The sequence below is a fragment of the Conger conger genome, chromosome 7 (assembly GCF_963514075.1).
Source record: "Conger conger chromosome 7, fConCon1.1, whole genome shotgun sequence".
NCBI classification, from domain to species: Eukaryota; Metazoa; Chordata; class Actinopteri; order Anguilliformes; family Congridae; genus Conger; species Conger conger.
Window position 1 is genome coordinate 8968369 of NC_083766.1, and position 18057 is coordinate 8986425.

At 40.8% G+C, this 18057-nt stretch overlaps 1 protein-coding gene across 1 annotated transcript; it reads right to left on the reverse strand.

Annotated features, from left to right (window-relative positions):
* Positions 1–8055: 8055 nt before the first annotated feature.
* LOC133132694 (dehydrogenase/reductase SDR family member 13-like) lies at positions 8056–14399 on the reverse strand. Its single transcript, XM_061248331.1, has 5 exons — positions 13997–14399; positions 10879–10997; positions 10672–10795; positions 9750–10076; positions 8056–8399 (listed from the first exon to the last, which is right to left on the reverse strand). Exons 1-5 carry the CDS (start codon positions 14121–14123, stop codon positions 8140–8142), a joined length of 957 nt encoding a protein of 318 aa, XP_061104315.1. The 5' UTR covers positions 14124–14399; the 3' UTR covers positions 8056–8139.
* Between the last annotated feature and the right edge of the window lie 3658 nt (positions 14400–18057).

An 18057-nucleotide genomic window follows, 5' to 3' on the forward strand; every position in this document is an offset into this window, starting at 1 on the left:
CACATGATTACCATTGTTTAAATTCATTGCTGATACAACTTATAAAAGTCAGCAAGCAACTAGCTTGCTATTTGACTAGTTACTATAATGTAGGCCAAGCATAAATTGTTTGACACTGTCGGTTCAATAACAGCTAATTTACATACCTGCTTACTGTTTGAAAAAAATTTTGCCAAATATGAAGGGGCATACATTAAATCTATGTGTAATATCTATAAAATTATACATTTATTATCTAAAATCATGCTCCCAGAAATTGTTGCTGTATTTACAGTGTGGTAAGAGCATGCAATGCCATTGACTGTCAATTCACGAGCAGCTCATTTGCATTGCCCATAACTCAAAAATTATAAATTGTTACCAAATGAAAGGGGTTATACATTTACTCTATAGACCCATATCTTTAATATTCTACAGTAGTTTCTGTGAAATCATGTTCCCAGCAATTGTTGCTGTGTTTCCAGTGTGGGGTGGCCAAGCATTGCTATTGACTGTCAGTTACCACCCAGCTCATTTGCATAGCTGATAACTCAAAAACTATAAATTGTTAACAAATGAAAGGGGGTATACATTTACTCTATACACCCATATTTTTAATATTCTACAGTCAATTCTGTGAAATCATGTTCCCAGCAATTGTTGCTTTGTTTCCAGTGTGGGGTGGTCATACGTTGCTATGGACTGTCAGTTGCCAACCAGCTCATTTGCATAGCTCATAACTCTATAAACTATAAATTGTCACCAAATGAAAGGGGGTATACATTTGTTAGCTGGACCCATAGCTTTAATATTCTACAGTCACTTCTGTGAAATCATGTTGCTGTGTTTCCAGTGTGGGGCAGCCAAGCGTTGCTATTGACTGTCAGTTGTCACCCAGCTCATTTGCATAGCTCATAACAAAAAAACTGTAAATTGTTACCAAAAGAAAGTGGAAATACATTTACTAGTTGGACCTATATCTTTAAGATTGTATTGTATTTTCTGTGAAATCATGTTCCCAGGCGGCACGGATGGTGCAGTGGGTAGCACTGCCGCCTCACAGCAAGGAGGTCCTGGGTTCGAATCCCCGTCGGCCGGGGCCTCTCTGTGCGGAGTTTGCATGTTCTCCCCGTGTCTGCGTGGGTTTCCTCCGGGTACTCCGGTTTCCTCCCACAGTCCAAAGACATGCACGTTAGGCTGATTGGAGATTCTAAATTGCCCGTAGGTATGAGTGTGTGAGTGAATGGTGTGTGTGCCCTGAGATAGACTGGCGACCTGTCCAGGGTGTATTCCTGCCTTTCGCCCAATGTATGCTGGGATAGGCTCCAGCCCCCCTGCAACCCTGATCAGGATAAGCGGGTTCAGATAATGGATGGATGGATGGATCATGTTCCCAGCAATTGTTTCTGTGTCAGGTGCAGGGTGGGCATTCATTGCTATAGACTGTCAATTCACAAGCTGCTCATTATAGACCTATATACCCAGGGATAAACCCAAACCATACAACTTTACAATTAAATTATAAAGTCAAATCAACTTTATTTGTGTTGCACATTTCACGCTATATTTGTCAGTAAATGCTTTAGAGCAGTGCTTCTCAACCAGGAACTGATTTATTTAATTAAGGGCATTTTTGGTATGATTGGATCAGTTATTAAATTAGTTGTTTCAGTTTCTGGTTACAACAAAAACCTTCTGGCAAGACTAGAGTTGAGAAACACAGCTTTAGAGCAAGCCCCAGCCTTTCCCCCCACAAAAGCATGCCTAGGGCAACAGTGGCAAGGAAAAACTTCCAAGGTGGAGAAGGAAGAAACCTAGGGAGGAACCAGACTTAAGTGGGGGGGGGGCATCCTCCTCTGGCCGGCTTAGAGGTGACAATGATGGTCAGATCAGACAATTAACAATTCATTCTGAATAATTTGGTTTTGTGATGGGTTTTGAATTTGTGGGAGATTGGCAGGGTGCAGATGAAGGAGGTGGCGGTCCTGGGGCAGTATGTGGGGGGTGTCTCAGCGCTGCAGTATGGTTGTGATGAAGACAAGGGAAAAAAACAACAATACGGCAGTGGGACGTAAGTAGAGACACAGATGGGACTTAGGAAACAAACCAAGGCCTTAATTGTAAGGAGGATTGGGCTAATTCTAGTGAGTATTTAATTTTGTAAGTCATCTAGGACAACCTTTCACATTTTACTTGGACTGCAATTTAACTGATTACTTTTAAGTATTATACTTTTTGAAAACAGACAAACATAAAGTCCACAGCTGCTCCCATCTAACTGACCTGGAAAGGAAGGATATTGGTGAGCATATTCGAAATTTACTGGATGTAGTTTTCCTGTTATGCCAAAATACTGTAAAGATAAATAGAGTGAGAGACGGTCAAGAACTTCTAATAAAAATGAGTTGTGATGCTTCAGTGAATCCATTAATATTGCTTTTAAAAATATTTTTCCCTCTAATATCCTGCAATGTTCCATTGTAATATGAATCATGGTCCAATGTAACAAATCTAAATTCACTGGAACAAGGACAAATTTAAATCTCTACCAATTTCTTTTTAAATTTGGTAAATTTGGCAAGACCTCAATTGTCTCGCAGTACAAACTATACAGTTCCCGGCTAACAAATAGTTGCAGTAGAGGGGACTGCAAGAATATTTTTTTCGGGTACTGTTCTGATTAAAAATGAGGTATGTGTCTATAATGGAATCATTTAGCCAATTGTTTCCTTTAAGAATCGCTAGATCATGCGATTCTAAGTTAATGGATAAATTTATTTTTGAGCTAAAACATGTATTTTGGTTAGGAGATTTGGACATGCATCGAGCAGAACACGAGTGAGCAACTTCTATTTTACAATGCTCTACTTGCTCTTTTGAAAATATTCAGTCAAAGACTTTAGAATTACTTTTTTGTATTAAATCAAAAGTGTAAAAAAACCCAGTGTGTCGTTTCTGGGTATTGTCATTTTTAAATATAATCACGTATGGGTAATAATGTAATCCAATTACTACAGCTACCAATGTATATTTTTGCTCTTTAAATACAGATCTAAGGCTAACATTTTGATGTCTTCAAGTGGTACTGGATTACATGGCACGAACATGATTTCACAGAAAGGACTGTAGAATATTAAAGATATGGGTCCATTTGTTAATATGGGTCCATATGGGTCCATTTGTTAACAAATGTATACCCCCTTTCATTTGGTAACAATTTATAGTTTTTGAGTTATGAGCTATGCAAATGAGTTGGGTGGCAACTGACAGTGTAAGGCGGAAATGATTAAAATCTGGCATTGTCACTCAGTGCGCTGGTCAGCTTGCTGGCTTCCTCTGGTACGGTGGCAATATGTGGCTGTAAAGTAATTTAACCCCAGGAGCATACATCTTTAGCCCCCACCTGTTGGCACCCATGCCTGTGGGAGTGGGGTTCCTGGAGGAGTTTGGTGTTATTCTGATTGGTTCAGTGTGACTGGTGTAATGGTCTAGTTTCTGCAACAGCAAACCTTGGACATCATAACCAACCAGGAACCAAGGAGAAACTGTGTGGAGCTCTGCCCCAGTGAAAGCCATGTGCCTCAACCCCCCTGATCAGATCTCGTTTCCTGGGGAGGCCTGGCTCCAAATTCCAAATGATTATAAAACGCCAGATGGTTCATTGGTTCATTGCGGACCCATTTTTAGAGTCAACATCAAAGGCCTGATTTTGGATTTAAGGAGACCAAACCAAGCAATCTGGGAGGATGCAATCAGACTCCCGTGCACACCGTGCACGTCACTTCTATGTACAGGGTGTCTGTAGCCAGACTCCCGTATGTCGCTTTTATTACCAGGTATGACTTTTAAGACTCCGTATGTTTCCTTTGTAATGCTTTTATGTATATTTTGATTTGGAACTAGAGTGTAATTATGTATGTAACCTGCCTGGTAAAACAAATTGTTAAAACTTGATCTGTGTGGTTTTGCTTACTGACACTCAGTGTTACACAGGGAATGCTTGGTTACCCCCTCGAGTTGGTCTAGGGAGGATGTAAATTTATCACGGCGATTGTATCACGGCATATAGCACCCGTAGACCTCTACGGTAAATCACTCGCCTCCGCGTGGTAGTTCATTCATGTCGAGAACAGCCGTAGCTTATTGGTCTTCTTGGGTCCCTAGGCTGTAAACAGATATACCCAAAAGTAGCTATTCCTGCAACCTCTGTAATGACTGCAGATATCTAGCCAGCTCGTGAGACGTGCACATAACGCGTGATGTGACATGCGGCGGTACTAGCAGAGGACTGTTCAGAAGAGTAAATCTCAGTACAGGATTCCTATAGCGATCAAGTCAAAATTATAAATAAGACATCTACCAAAGGTAGATAACTAATCTACATTATTATCCAAATGGAGTCAGATAAACAAAGGTGAATGTATTGGCCCCATTGTGGAGATTCTTGGTCAGCCCGGACCAGTAAAGAGTGGAAGGCAGAGTGGTACTACTGTCTTTGTATCGTGGTTTATTTATTGGCTGATCTAGACTCTCCGCATAGGGGCCACTAATATTTAACCCTACTAATATTCTTTCAGCAACCCCAGAAGGACAAGCATGCTGATACCTTCAGCCCTCGCTAAATTCCATCGTTGGGTTAGCGTGGGGTTTTACAACAGTCAATAGCAACATATGAGTTATGAGCTATGCAAATGAGCTGGTTGGCAATTGACAGTTTTTATAGAAATTAGTGCACAATTTTATATTCTCTGCAAATACATCACAATTATATCCAACTGTATTAATTTAACAATGAAAATTGACTAAATTACAGTTCATAAATAATTTTATTCACCGAACTTTTATTTTGATAAATGCGAACCGGAAGTCTCCAATTGTGGCCAGCAACATTTGCCAACTTCACGGAGCTATGGTAGCATGCACACAGCTGAGATGAGCTGCTACGTTTTTTAGACAATATCTACAATAATTATTATTCACCCTTGAATGTTAGGAAAACTCTCTGTTCACCGTAAACAGAAGATTGCTATTTGATAAATTTGTTGTACTAAAAACTAGGTAAGAAAATTAACGAGTTGTGTTCAGCACAAAATCAATACTCTTCCAAGCTAAGGAACTACAAGACCAGCATTGGCTAGTCAGGTCCATTCGATATTCGATACAGGCAGTGTGAAGCTAGCGACAATAAGAAAGGTCTACAATTTCAAAATAAAAGTACATTACATTACATTATTGGCATTTGGCAGACGCTCTTATCCAGAGCGACGTACAACAAAGTGCATATCCATAACCAGGGATAAGTTCACTGAAAGACCCTAGAGGGAAGTACAATTTGAACTGCTACCTGTACAACAAAGATAAGGACGAGGGCCAATTTTTTTTTTTTTTTTTTTTTTTTTTTAAACAAGAAACAAACAAACAGAGCAAAAGTGACCAAAGTTAACTATCAAAACACTGCTTACCTAGCCAACTAAAAAATACCGATACACAAAGCAAGTCACAGAGACGACAATTAAGGTTCACAGGGAGGTAGGGAGGGATGGGGAGAGGTGCTGCTTGAAGAGGTGTGTCTTCAGCTTGCGTTTGAAGGTGGGGAGAGATTCTACAGTTCTGACCTCAACGGGGAGTTCGTTCCACCACCGTGGAGCCAGAACAGACAGCAGTCGTGAGCGTGAGGTGGAGGTTCGGAGAGGGGGAGGTGCCAAGCGGCTTGTGGAGGCTGAACGAAGAGGTCTGGCAGGGGTGTAGGGTCTGATGATTTTTTGTAGATAAGCTGGGGAAGACCCCTTAACTGCTTGGAAGGCTAGCACCAATGTTTTGAATTTGATGCGAGCCATGACAGGCAGCCAGTGGAGGGTAGTAAGCAGGGGGGTGACGTGCGAGTATTATTATTAGTACCAACAAGTACCATATAATGGAATTAAACTATAATCCAGGTACAGTTTTCCTAAAAATAGAAACTATTCTACTTGAAAATTGTAATGATACAAACTTTTATTTAAGTATTATTTTTCTAAGAATAAATTAAGAAAAATGACATAATCATGTCCTGCTTTTCTCAATTTTTTCTATTATTTTAATTAGCATGATAACATCAATGAAAAGTTTAACAGATAAATAAAAATGATATACTCCCATTACTTAGAATAATTAAAATTAATACAAACTAATTAACTGAAGTCTTAATATAAAATTATATTTCCAAACTCTCATGAAGCACTTATGGGCACAAGGCTCAGGCAGTAAGAGCAGTTGTCTGGCAGTCGAAGGGTTGCCGGTTCGATCCCCTGCCTGGGCTGTGTCGAAGTATCCCTGAGCAAGACACCTAACCCCCAAATGCTCCTGATGAGCTGGTAGACGCCTTGCATGGCAGCCAATCGCTGTCAGTGTGTGAATGGGTGGATGGGTGGATGAGAAGCATCAATTGTACAGCGCTTTGGATAAAGGCGCTATATACAGTGGTGTGAAAAAGTGTTTGCCCACCTTCCTGATTTTTATTTTTTATTTTTTTGGTGCATGTTTGTCACACTTAAATGTTTCAGATCATCAAACAAATTTAAATATTAGACAAAGATAACACAAGTAAACACAAAATGCAGTTTTTAAATGAAGGTTTTTATTATTAAGAGAGAAAAAAAAAAAAAACCTACTTGGCCCTGTGTGAAAAAGTGATTGCCGCCCCCCCCGTTAAAACATTACTTAACTGTGGTTTATCAAACCTGAGTTCAATTTCTCTAGCCACACCCAGGCCTGATTACTGCCACACCTGTTCTCAATCAAGAAATCACTTAAATAGGACCTGCCTGACAAAGTGAAGTAGACCAAATGATCCTCAAAAGCTAGACATCATGCCGAGATCTAAAGAAATTCAGGAACAAATGGAAAGAAAGTAATTGAGATCGATCAGTCTGGAAAAGGTTATAAAGCCATTTCTAAAGCTTTGGGACTCCAGCGAACCACAGTGAGAGCCATTATCCACAAATGGCGAAAACATGGAACAGTGGAACTCCTTCCCAGGAGTGGCCGGCCGGCCAAAATTACCCCAAGAGCGCAGCGATGACTCATCCAAGAGGTCACAAAAGACCCCACAACAACATCCAAAGAACTGCAGGCCTCACTTGCCTCAGTTAAGGTCAGTGTTCATGACTCCACCATAAGAAAGAGACTGGGCAAAAATGGCCTGCATGGCAGAGTTCCAAGACGAAAACCACTGCTGAGCAAAAAGAACATTAAGGCTTGTCTCAATTTTGCCAGAAAACATCTTGATGACCCCCAAGACTGTGGTCTGACGAGACAAAAGTTGAACTTTTTGGAAGGTGTGTGTCCCATTACATCTGGCGTAAAAGTAACACCGCATTTCAGAAAAAGAACATCATACCAACAGTAAAATATGGTGGTGGCAGTGTGATGGTCTGGGGCTGTTTTGCTGCTTCAGGACCTGGAAGACTTGCTGTGATAAATGGAACCATGAATTCTGCTGTTTACCAAAAAATCCTGAAGGAGAATGTCCGGCCATCTGTTTGTGAATGAAATGAACATGGGTTCTGCAGCAGGACAATGATCCAAAACACACCAGCAAGCCCACCTCTGAATGGCTGAAGAAAAACAAAATGAAGACTTTGGAGTGGCCTAGTCAAAGTCCTGACCTGAATCCTATTGAGATGCTGTGGCATGACCTTAAAAAGGCGGTTCATGCTCGAAAACCCTCCAATGTGGCTGAATTACAAGAATTCTGCAAAGATGAGGGGGCCAAAATTCCTCCACAGCGCTGTAAGAGACTCATTGCAAGTTATTGCAAACGCTTGATTGCAGTTGTTGCTGCTAAGGGTGGCCCAACCAGTTATTAGGTTTAGGGGGCAATCACATTTCCACACAGGGCCATGTAGGTTTGGATTTTTTTCCCCTCCCTTTATAATAAAAACTGAAAAACTGCATTTTGTGTTTACTTGTGTTGTCTCTGACTAATATTTAAATTTGTTTGATCTGAAACATTTAAGTGTGACAAACATGCAAAAAAAAAAAAAAAAAAAAAAAAGAAATCAGGAAGGGGGCAAACACTTTTTCACACCACTGTAAATTCCAACCATTTACAATATAATTTTTCCAATCTGTGGCCATCGTGTGTTTCAGGAGTGCAGAAAGGCAGGTGTTGCTTTTCTCTCAGCACAGTCCGCTCAGTCTCTCACTCACTTCCCACAGCTTTCTGGCCACTGCATCATCCTTGGCCTTGGGGAGAAGATCCACCACGGCACAGTCGGAGAAGTAACACCCACTCAGCGGCTCAATGCCCTCCTGGAGGGCACAGTGCAGAGTGGTCTGGGCTCCAGAAACTGGGTCCACAAAAAACAGCCAGTATATAGGAGTGATGAAGAGTCTCCACCATATACTGGTGTAGCGAGCTATTTCCGTTCTGACTGGTCCTGTGGAACAGAAAATCTGTGGTGAGGCTCTCTACCAAGATGTGTTACAAATCATCTTAAGTTCCAAGTAATACTCTTAAAAAAATACACTTGTTTGGCCCTACAGAAATTAAGAGTTGATGCACAAGATAACTGTGAAATGTACAGTGCAGTCCGTAAGTATTTGGACAGTGGTGCAATTCCTGTTCTCATGGCTCTGTACTACAGCACGTTGGAATTAAAATGAAACAATGAGTTTGAGGTTAGGGTACAAACTGTCACCTTTAATTTTAGAGCATTCATCAAGGAATTACATCCCTTTTTATACATAGTCTCCTCCATTTTATGGGACCAAAAGTAATTGGTAAATAAGAAAAAACATTCAAGAGACATAGGCCAAGCAAAAGGCTTGAACTGTTTGGAACATCATTCAGAAGAATGAGAGCACTAGTCAGCTCAGTAATTGCAAAGGGACTGACAGGCCAAGGAAGACCTCTACAGCTGACGACCGAAGAATTATTGCCATGATGAAAAGCAAAAAATCCATAAAAAACACCTGTCTGACAGATCAGAAACACTGTTCAGGAGGATGTGTCGGTGACTACTTTCTGCAGACAACTTCACAAACGGATCTAAAGAGACTACACTACAAAATGCAAACCACAAGATGCAAACCACTGGAAAAACTGGATGACTAAATAAATAGTACCGAAAAGACCCTGCAGAGTTCTGGAAAAATATATTTTGGATAGATGAGACCAATGCTGACTTGTGTGGAGGCTAAAAGGAACTGCCCAGGAATCAAAGCACCCCCCTCATCTGAGAAACATGGTGGTCGGGGTGTTATATAGTTTGGGCATGCATGGCTGTTACAGGGGCTGACTCACGTTGATAATGTAACTGCTGATAGCAGCAGTAGAATGAATTCTGAAGTGTACAGAAGCATCTCATCTGTTCTAGTTCAATTGAATGCCTCCAAACTCATTGGATGGTGGCATTCATCCCACAGCAAGGCAATGATCCCATCACATACCATACACTAGTGCTCTCTGTCTTCTTAATGATGTTCCAGTTTTTGGTAAGCCTATTGTTTGGCCTATATCTCAGACTGTGTTTTTCTTATTTCTCAGCCTCAGAATGGCTTCCTTGACTTTCACTGGCACAACTCTTGTCCTCACGTTGACGAATGCCAATAAAGGACTTCAAAAGCAATCAAAAAATATAATGCCCACACGGATCACCCAATATGGATGTAAAAACCATATATCTAGGGGCTCTGTTGTTCTTAAGTTACATTATGTTGTAACCTAATGGCATCCCGTTCACAAGGTGACCGATTAAGTTCGACCATGGTGTCGGGTGCACACTGACCTGGATGCAGGCTGTAGCAGGTGACACTGGTTCCTTGCAGTCTCTTGGCCAACTCATGAGTAAAGAGCACATTGCACAGTTTGCTGTGGCTGTACAACAGAAAGGTCTGAAAGCCAGTGTCCCCCACACCAAGGTCTTTGTGGGTGCTCAGGAAGTTGAAATCAATGGCTCCAAAAAGATGAGCTCTGGAGGACACATTCACCACTCTGCTTGAGCCAGACTCCTTCAGACGCTCCAGCAGCAGAAGAGTTAACAGGAAGTGACCAAGATGATTGACACCAAAGATCATGCCAAAGCCATCCTCTGTCCTTCCTTGCAGGAAGATACCTGTACCAGGGATGCAATAAATGTCCATCTATGCTAACACAGAACATTCACACAGCACACAGCAGTGTGGCATAATGACTTAACAACTGAGCCTGTAAAAACAATGCCAAAGCCCAGAACATGCCTTAACTAGAAATGTGTAAATAATTATCTAGCTGTATGAATAGATAAGGTGTTTCATCACAAAACGCGACGTGTGAAATTAGATAACTGTATCAAAACAGGTATGTTCAGGCTCCGAATATATAGCTAGGTTATGACATACGCAATGATATCCTGCAGTCATAGGTACATGAATACAGCCTTTTATTACAGACCGCGATAAACGGCACTTTCATTTTATTGCATATTGCAATAAAGCAAATAATTGCGATCTAGCAAATAATGAACAAATTTGACAGTTGGGAGAGTCACTAACACTAATCCTGATCCTGAATGATCCTGATCCATGGTGTTCACGCCACTCCCAAGAAAGCGAGGAGGGTCGGTAGAGTAGGATCAGGATCATTCAGGATCAGGATTAGTGTGATTATGTCCACTAAGCAAATAATGTAATAATGGGACCTCTGTTGTAGAAAACCTAAAATGGTGTCACCTGCATTGTTGATGAGCAGGTCCAGTCTTGGTTCTGTCTTTAGGAAGGTCTGAGTGAAGGAGCGCACAGACTGCAGGCTCCCCAGGTCCAGATTCATGTACACCACCTCATCATTCCCACTTTCCTGAAGAACAGGGGTGGAACTTAAAGAATGGCAAATGTACCTGGGCTCAGTAACTAAAAAAGGCTGAAAAATTGACTTCTCACCCTCTTAATGTCACAGACAGCAGCTTCTGCTCTCTGCTGATTTCGGCAGGCCAGGATGACTCTCGCCCCTCTTTTGGCCAAGTCCAGGGCTGTGGTCTTCCCAATGCCTGTGTTGGCCCCTGAGAGACACATCTTAACTGTTTATTCAAGGGTCAGAGGTCAATGATGGCAGGGTATAAACCTGCAACTGTCCCCAGTGCAGTCGCCAAAGCAGTTTTGACAACTCTTTGAGTACAAAGAACTACTATTAAATGAATATAAGCTGTATAAATAAGAATTCCCATAACACCAGCTGAGCAGAACAAAAAAATCTTTATTCATGCATTCCCTACTTGGGTGTACTTGAACCCACCGAGAAGGTAAAAAAAGCCAAAATAAACCAAAAATGACACAATCAGCCACCAACATATAAAACCGAACACATTAAGCAAATCAAGTAATAAACATTTAAGTGAGCTATATTTGTAAAGGTACAATAGTTAATTTCGGACTTCTAACGGTCAAGAGGAATAGCAGCAACAAACCCCTTCAAACCACAACACTGTTTATCCCTCCCCCTTCTCTGTTAAAGCGCTGACATTGAAACACCATTGGCTGTGGCAATTAGAACCAACGAGCTTGAGTTATTGTGCAGTTACACAATGTTTTGGTACAGTGTCGGCCGTCAACTGTATATTTTGAAAGCCGAATTTAACTATTAACTATAAACTAGTGTAAACTATAAACACAGGCAGAGGGTGAGTGAGCCTTTTTCAATGATAGGAAGGGATTTACAATGGTCTTGTAGCAATGTTTTAACACAAAAATCTTACCTATTGTACCTTTAAATGCACAGAGAAAGAGGGAACGGGTAAATGTGCTATAGGTGAATCAGTGTACAGTCAGCCTCCCTCTGGGGGTGAGCAGGGATTATGACAATACTACCATTTTCTTTAATTTCTCTTGACTGAAATATATATATATTTAACCCAGAAAGTGAACTATCCCTTCATCCTCAAGTAAACTGTAAAAATCACAACTTCACGACATCAAACAAATCAGGGACATATTATAAATATTATAAATATTTCTGTTAACATAGTGGTCACTGTCTGCACCCACTGATCAGACCACCACTGATCAGAACAAACTGAGTGCCATATTGCACTGTAACATTGCATGCTCATTCTATCATCCTCTGATGTAAAGTTGCGCTCAACCTAAATTTGGGGCCATATGCATAATTTGGGTGTAGTCAGCCATTTTAGTTTAATTTAAATTGTCCTGTGGCCATCTTTGGACACATCAAAATTACCTTTCGCAAATTTGGATGTGCTGTAGATCATGTCAAATTCGGTGACATTGTATGAAAAAAAAGGTTGTTTTTCAAAAATATATAAACAATGACAGATTACAGAGCACTGTGAGGATTTGGACAGTGACACATTTTTGGTTGTTTTTGCTCTGTACTCCAGCAAACAATCACTGCTGTTAAAGTGCAGACTTTTAGCTTTAATTTGATGGTTTTTACATCCATATTGGGTGAACAGCTTTTATACATACAGTGAGCACCATAATTCATTGGACAGTGACATTTTGTTATCTAACACTAGTACTCTAACACGGAATTTAAAAGGATATAATGACAATGAGATTGAAGTTAAGACTGTCAGCTTTAATTTGAGGGTATTTTCCATCCATATTAGATGAACCATTTAGAAAGGACAGCACCTTTTGTACATGGGGCCCCCCATTTTAAGCTACTACAAGTATTTATTAAATTGGCTTCACAGATGTGCTTCGTTAGACAGGTGTATTAATTTAGTTTAGTTAAAGCAGAAGAGAGCTGTTGATGTCTAGTCTTGATTCTAGACTTTGCAATTGCCTTTGGAGTTTGTCGTTGGGGTGTGACAACATGAGAAAGACAGCAGTGTCGAAGCAAATCAAGCAGGTTGTCATGAGGCTCAGACATGAAAATCAATCAATCTGGAAGACTGCAAAAACCCTGGGCATGACCAAGTCAACAGTTTGGTTCACTATAAACAAAACAAAAAAACAACTGGTGAACTCAATTGAACAGACAGAAATGGCCTCAAATTAAAGCTGACAGTCTGGACTTAAACCATCATTGTCTCCTTTCAAACACAAAAAGCTAAATAGTAGACAGAAATATGTCACTGTCCAATGAATTATGGATATAGAATGATTACTTTATTTCAGTTTGCGTAAACCTATACAAACGTATCAATTTACTGTAGGCTAATCCCTGAATCCCCATGAGTCCGATACCAGAACACCTCGTATAGGCTACTGTAATAGACTAAGTTCCATTGTCAAGTTCCTTGCATCTCACATAATGGAATTTACAAACATCCTTAGATTAGTGGAATGTATATGCCCCTCCATGTTATGTGTATACATGTATATCCCCTTTCATTTGGTAACAATTCATAGTTTTGGGAGTCATCAGCTTTGCAAATTACCTGGTGTATAGTGTATAGCAATGCATGCAGCAACAATTTCTGCCAAAATGGTTTCACAGAAATTAAAAGTACAATTGCATTTTGCATCACAATGATATCTAACTATTTTAATAAAAAGAAGAAAAACGACGAAATCACAGTTCAGAAATCACTTTATTTACGGAACTTGAATTTTGATAAACTCTAACCAGAAGTCTCCAATTGTTTCCAGCTTCACGGAGCTTTTATAAGCAGTTTGTTCACACCGGTTTTGGCCGCTTGAGGATCAAAGTACATAAACTAGATATACTCTTCCATAAACTGTGGTCTACGGAATTAACCTATTTAGATTTAGTTAGCCGTCAGTAAAAATCGTGTTTGTACACTATGATGCACAATGTTGAAAGAATATAGGTTAGCCTTTGGACGACGTTTTGGACCTGAACTTTTAAAAGATAAACTGCAGCTTATTGCAATTAAGAAAACACTCATGTCATGCGCGACCCCAAATGTTTCATGAAGCTAAAATTAAAATATGTAAATTAAAGTCTAAACTTCCAAACTGTTAACTACTGTTAATTCACCATTGAATTTATCAAGTAGCTAGCCTATACGGGGGGACCAAGATCATCAGTTTTCTTCAGGTAAACTTCACAATAATTGCAAAATAAACTCACCAGTTACGATCGCAGTCTTCCCATGCAATTTAGCAGAGCTTGTACACCTCCGACTTTTAATGAAAGCATTGTACACAATTAAATAAATCGCTACAACTACCCCTGTAATGAGCAGACCGGTGTCCATGGTAGCCCGCCCACAAATGAGTAGCCTGCTTAGTTTAAGATAATAGATCTATAATAGTTATATGTATAATAGTTTAAATTATTAAAAAATAATATACCTTATTTGGGATTGTTATATGCGGTCATTATTATTCACCCTTGAATATTAGGAAACCGAGGTTCATCGTATAGAGAAAATTGTTGTTGCATAGGCTACTTTAAAAATAAAATTTTAAAAAAACTTCGCGAAAGCTACGGGAAAAAAATGTACAAGGCTTGTTGTGTACAAAACCTTACTCTGTCCTTACAGATTTCGAACTGCTATGAGTTACATAAGATGCACACGTTTCTCCTTGCTATCGTGTGCGCTCGAACGTGCTTGCAGACCATTGTAACCTATGCTCCCTGAGCTGCGTGAAGTTGGCAAATGTTGCTGGCCACAATTGGAGACTTCTGGTTCGCATTTATCAAAATAAAAGTTCGGTGAATAAAATTATTTATGAACTGTAATTTTGTCAATTTGAATTGTTAAATTAATACAGTTGGATATGATTGTGATGTATTTGCAGAGACTATACAATTGTGCACAAATTTCAATAAAAACTGTTTGCCACCTCTTGTTGCTGTCTGTCAGGTGTGGTATGGGCATGCATTGCCATAGACTGTCAGTTGCCACCCAACTCATTTGCATAGCTCATAACTCAAAAACTATAAATTGTTTCAAAATGAAAGGGGGTATACATTTGTTAGCTGGACCCTTATCTTTAATATTAAACAGTCCTTTCTGTGAAATCCTGTTCCGAGCAATTGTTGCTGTGTTTCTAGTGTGGGGAGGCCATACGTTGCCATGGACTGTCAATTGCCACCCAGCTCATTTGCATAGCTCATAACTCAAAAACTAGAAATTGTTTCAAAATGAAAGGGGGTATACATTTGTTAGCTGGACCCTTATCTTTGATATTCTACAGTCCTTTCTGCAAAATCCTGTTCCGAGCAATTGTTGCTGTGTTTCTAGTGTGGGGTGGCCATACGTTGCTATTGACTGTCAGTTGCCACCCAGCTCATTTGCATAGCTCATAACTCAAAAACTAGAAATTGTTTCAAAATGAAAGGGGGTATACATTTGTTAGCTGGACCCTTATCTTTAATATGAAACAGTCCTTTTTGTGAAATCCTGTTCACAGCAGTTGTTGCTGTGTGTCAGGTGCAGGGTGGGCATTCATTGCTATAGACTGTCAATTCACAAGCTGCTCATTATAGACCTATATACCCAGGGATAAACCCAAACCATGCAACTTTACAATGAAAATAAAGTTAAATCAACTTTATTTGTGTTGCACATTTCACGCTATATTTGTCAGTACATGCTTTAGAGCAGTGCTTCTCAACCAGGAATTTATTAATTGATTTATTTAATTTAGGGCATTTTTGGTGGTATGATTGGTTCAGTTATTAAATTAGTTGTTTCAGTTTCTGGTTACAACAAAAACCTTCCGGCAAGACTAGAGTTGAGAAACACAGCTTTAGCGCAAGCCCCAGCCTTTCCCCCCACAAAAGCAAGCCTGGGGCAACAGTGGCAAGGAAAAACTTCCAAGGTGGAGAAGGAAGAAACCTTGGGAGGAACCAGACTTAAGTGGGGGGCCCATCCTCCTCTGGCTGGCTTACGGGTGACAATGATGGTCAGATAAAACAATTAACAATTAATTATGAACAATTTGTTCATGTGATGGGTTTTGAATGTGTGTGAGATTGGCAGGGTGCAGATGAAGGAGGTGGCGGTCCTGGGGCAGTATGTGGGGGGTGTCTCAGCGCTGCAGTATGATTGTGATGAAGACAAGGGGGAAAAAAATGACAATATGGCAGTGGGAAGTAAGTAGGGACACAAATGGGACTTGGAAACAAACCGAGGCCTTAATTGTAAGGAGGATTTACTGTTGGGCTAATTCTAATGAGTATTTCATTTTAAGTTAAGTCATCCAGGACAACCTTTCGCATTTTACTTGGACTGCAATTTAACTGATTACTATCAAGTATTATACTTTTTGAAAACACAAACGTAAAGTCCACAGCTGCTCCCATCTAACTGACCTGGAAAGGAAGGACATTGGTGAGCATATTAAAAAACAAAATTTACTGGATGTAGTTTTCCTGTAATGCCAAAATACTGTAAAGATAAATAGAGTGAGAGACGGTCAAGAACTGCTAATAAAGATGAGTTGTGGTGCTTCAGTGAATCCATTAATATTGCTTTTAAAAATATTTTTCCCTCTAATATCCTGCAATGTTCCATTGTAATATGAATCATGGTCCAATGTAACAAATCTAAATTCACTGAAACAAGGACAAATTTAAATCTCCACCAATTTCTTTTTAAATTAGGTAAATTTGGCAAGACCTCAATTGTCTTGCAGTACAAACTATACAGTTCCTGGCTAACAAATAGTTGCAGTAGAGGGGACTGCAAGAATAATTTATTCGGGTACTGTTCTGATTAAAAATGACAGGTATGTGTTTATAATGGAATCATTTAGCCAATTGTTTCCAGGATTTCACAGAAAGGACTGTAGAATATTAAAGATATGGGTATACATTACATTACATTACATTATTGGCATTTGGCAGACGCTCTTATCCAGAGCGACGTACAACAAAGTGCATACCCATAACCAGGGATAAGTTCGCTGAAAGACCCTAGAGGTAAGTACAATTTCAACTGCTACCTGTACAACAAAGATAAGGACAAGGGCCATTTTTTTTTTTTTTTTTTTTTTTTTTTTTTTGAACAAACAAACAAACAGAGCAAAAGTCACCAAAGTTAACTATCCAAACACTGCTTACCTAGCCAACTAAAATACTGATACACAAAGCACATCATAGAGACAACAATTAAGGTTCACAGGGAGGTAGGGAGGGACGGGGAGAGGTGCTGCTTGAAGAGGTGCGTCTTCAGCTTGCGCTTGAAGGTGGGGAGAGATTCTACAGTTCTGACCTCAACGGGGAGTTCGTTCCACCACCGTGGAGCCAGAACAGACAGTAGTCGTGAGCGTGAGGTGGAGGTTCGGAGAGGGGGAGGTGCCAAGCGGCCTGTGGAGGCTGAACGAAGAGGTCTGGCAGGGGTGTAGGGTCTGATGATTTTTTGTAGATAAGCTGGGGAAGACCCTTTAACTGCTTGGAAGGCTAGCACCAATGTTTTGAATTTGATGCGAGCCATGACAGGCAGCCAGTGGAGGGAAGTAAGCAGGGGGGTGACGTGTGAGTATTTGGGAAGGTTGAAGACCAGACAAGCTGCTGCATTCTGGATGAGTTGGAGGGGTCTGATGGCAGACGCTGGGAGGCCAGCCAAGAGGGAATTGCAGTAGTCCAGGCGGGACAGAACCATCGCTTGGACCAGGAGCTGGGTCGAGTAGGGGGTGAGAAAGGGGCGGATTCTCTGTATGTTGTATAGGAAGAACCTGCAAGACCGGGTCACCGCTGCAATGTTCTCGGAAAGGGACAGTCTGCTGTCCATCACCACGCCGAGGTTCCTTGCACTGGGTGACGGCGTGAGTGTGGTATCCCCGAGGGAAATGGAGAGATCCAGATGGGGAGAGGTTTTAGCAGGGATGAATATCATTTCAGTCTTGCCTGGGTTGAGCTTTAGATGGTGGTTGTCCATCCAGCTCTGGATGTCCCTCAGGCAAGCAGAGATACGGGCTGAAACCTGCGTATCAGACGGCGGGAACGAGGCGAAGAGTTAGGTATCGTCCGCGTAGCAGTGGTAGGATAGCCCATGTGCAGTGATCACAGGGCCAAGGGAGTGAGTGTAAAGAGAAAAAAGAAGCGGGCCTAGGACTGAGCCCTGGGGAACTCCTGTGGCGAGGGGCCGAGGTGTCGATACCGAACCAGCCCAGGCAACCTGGAAGGAGCGACCAGAGAGGTAGGACTCAATCCAGTCCAGGGCTGTGCCACAGATGCCC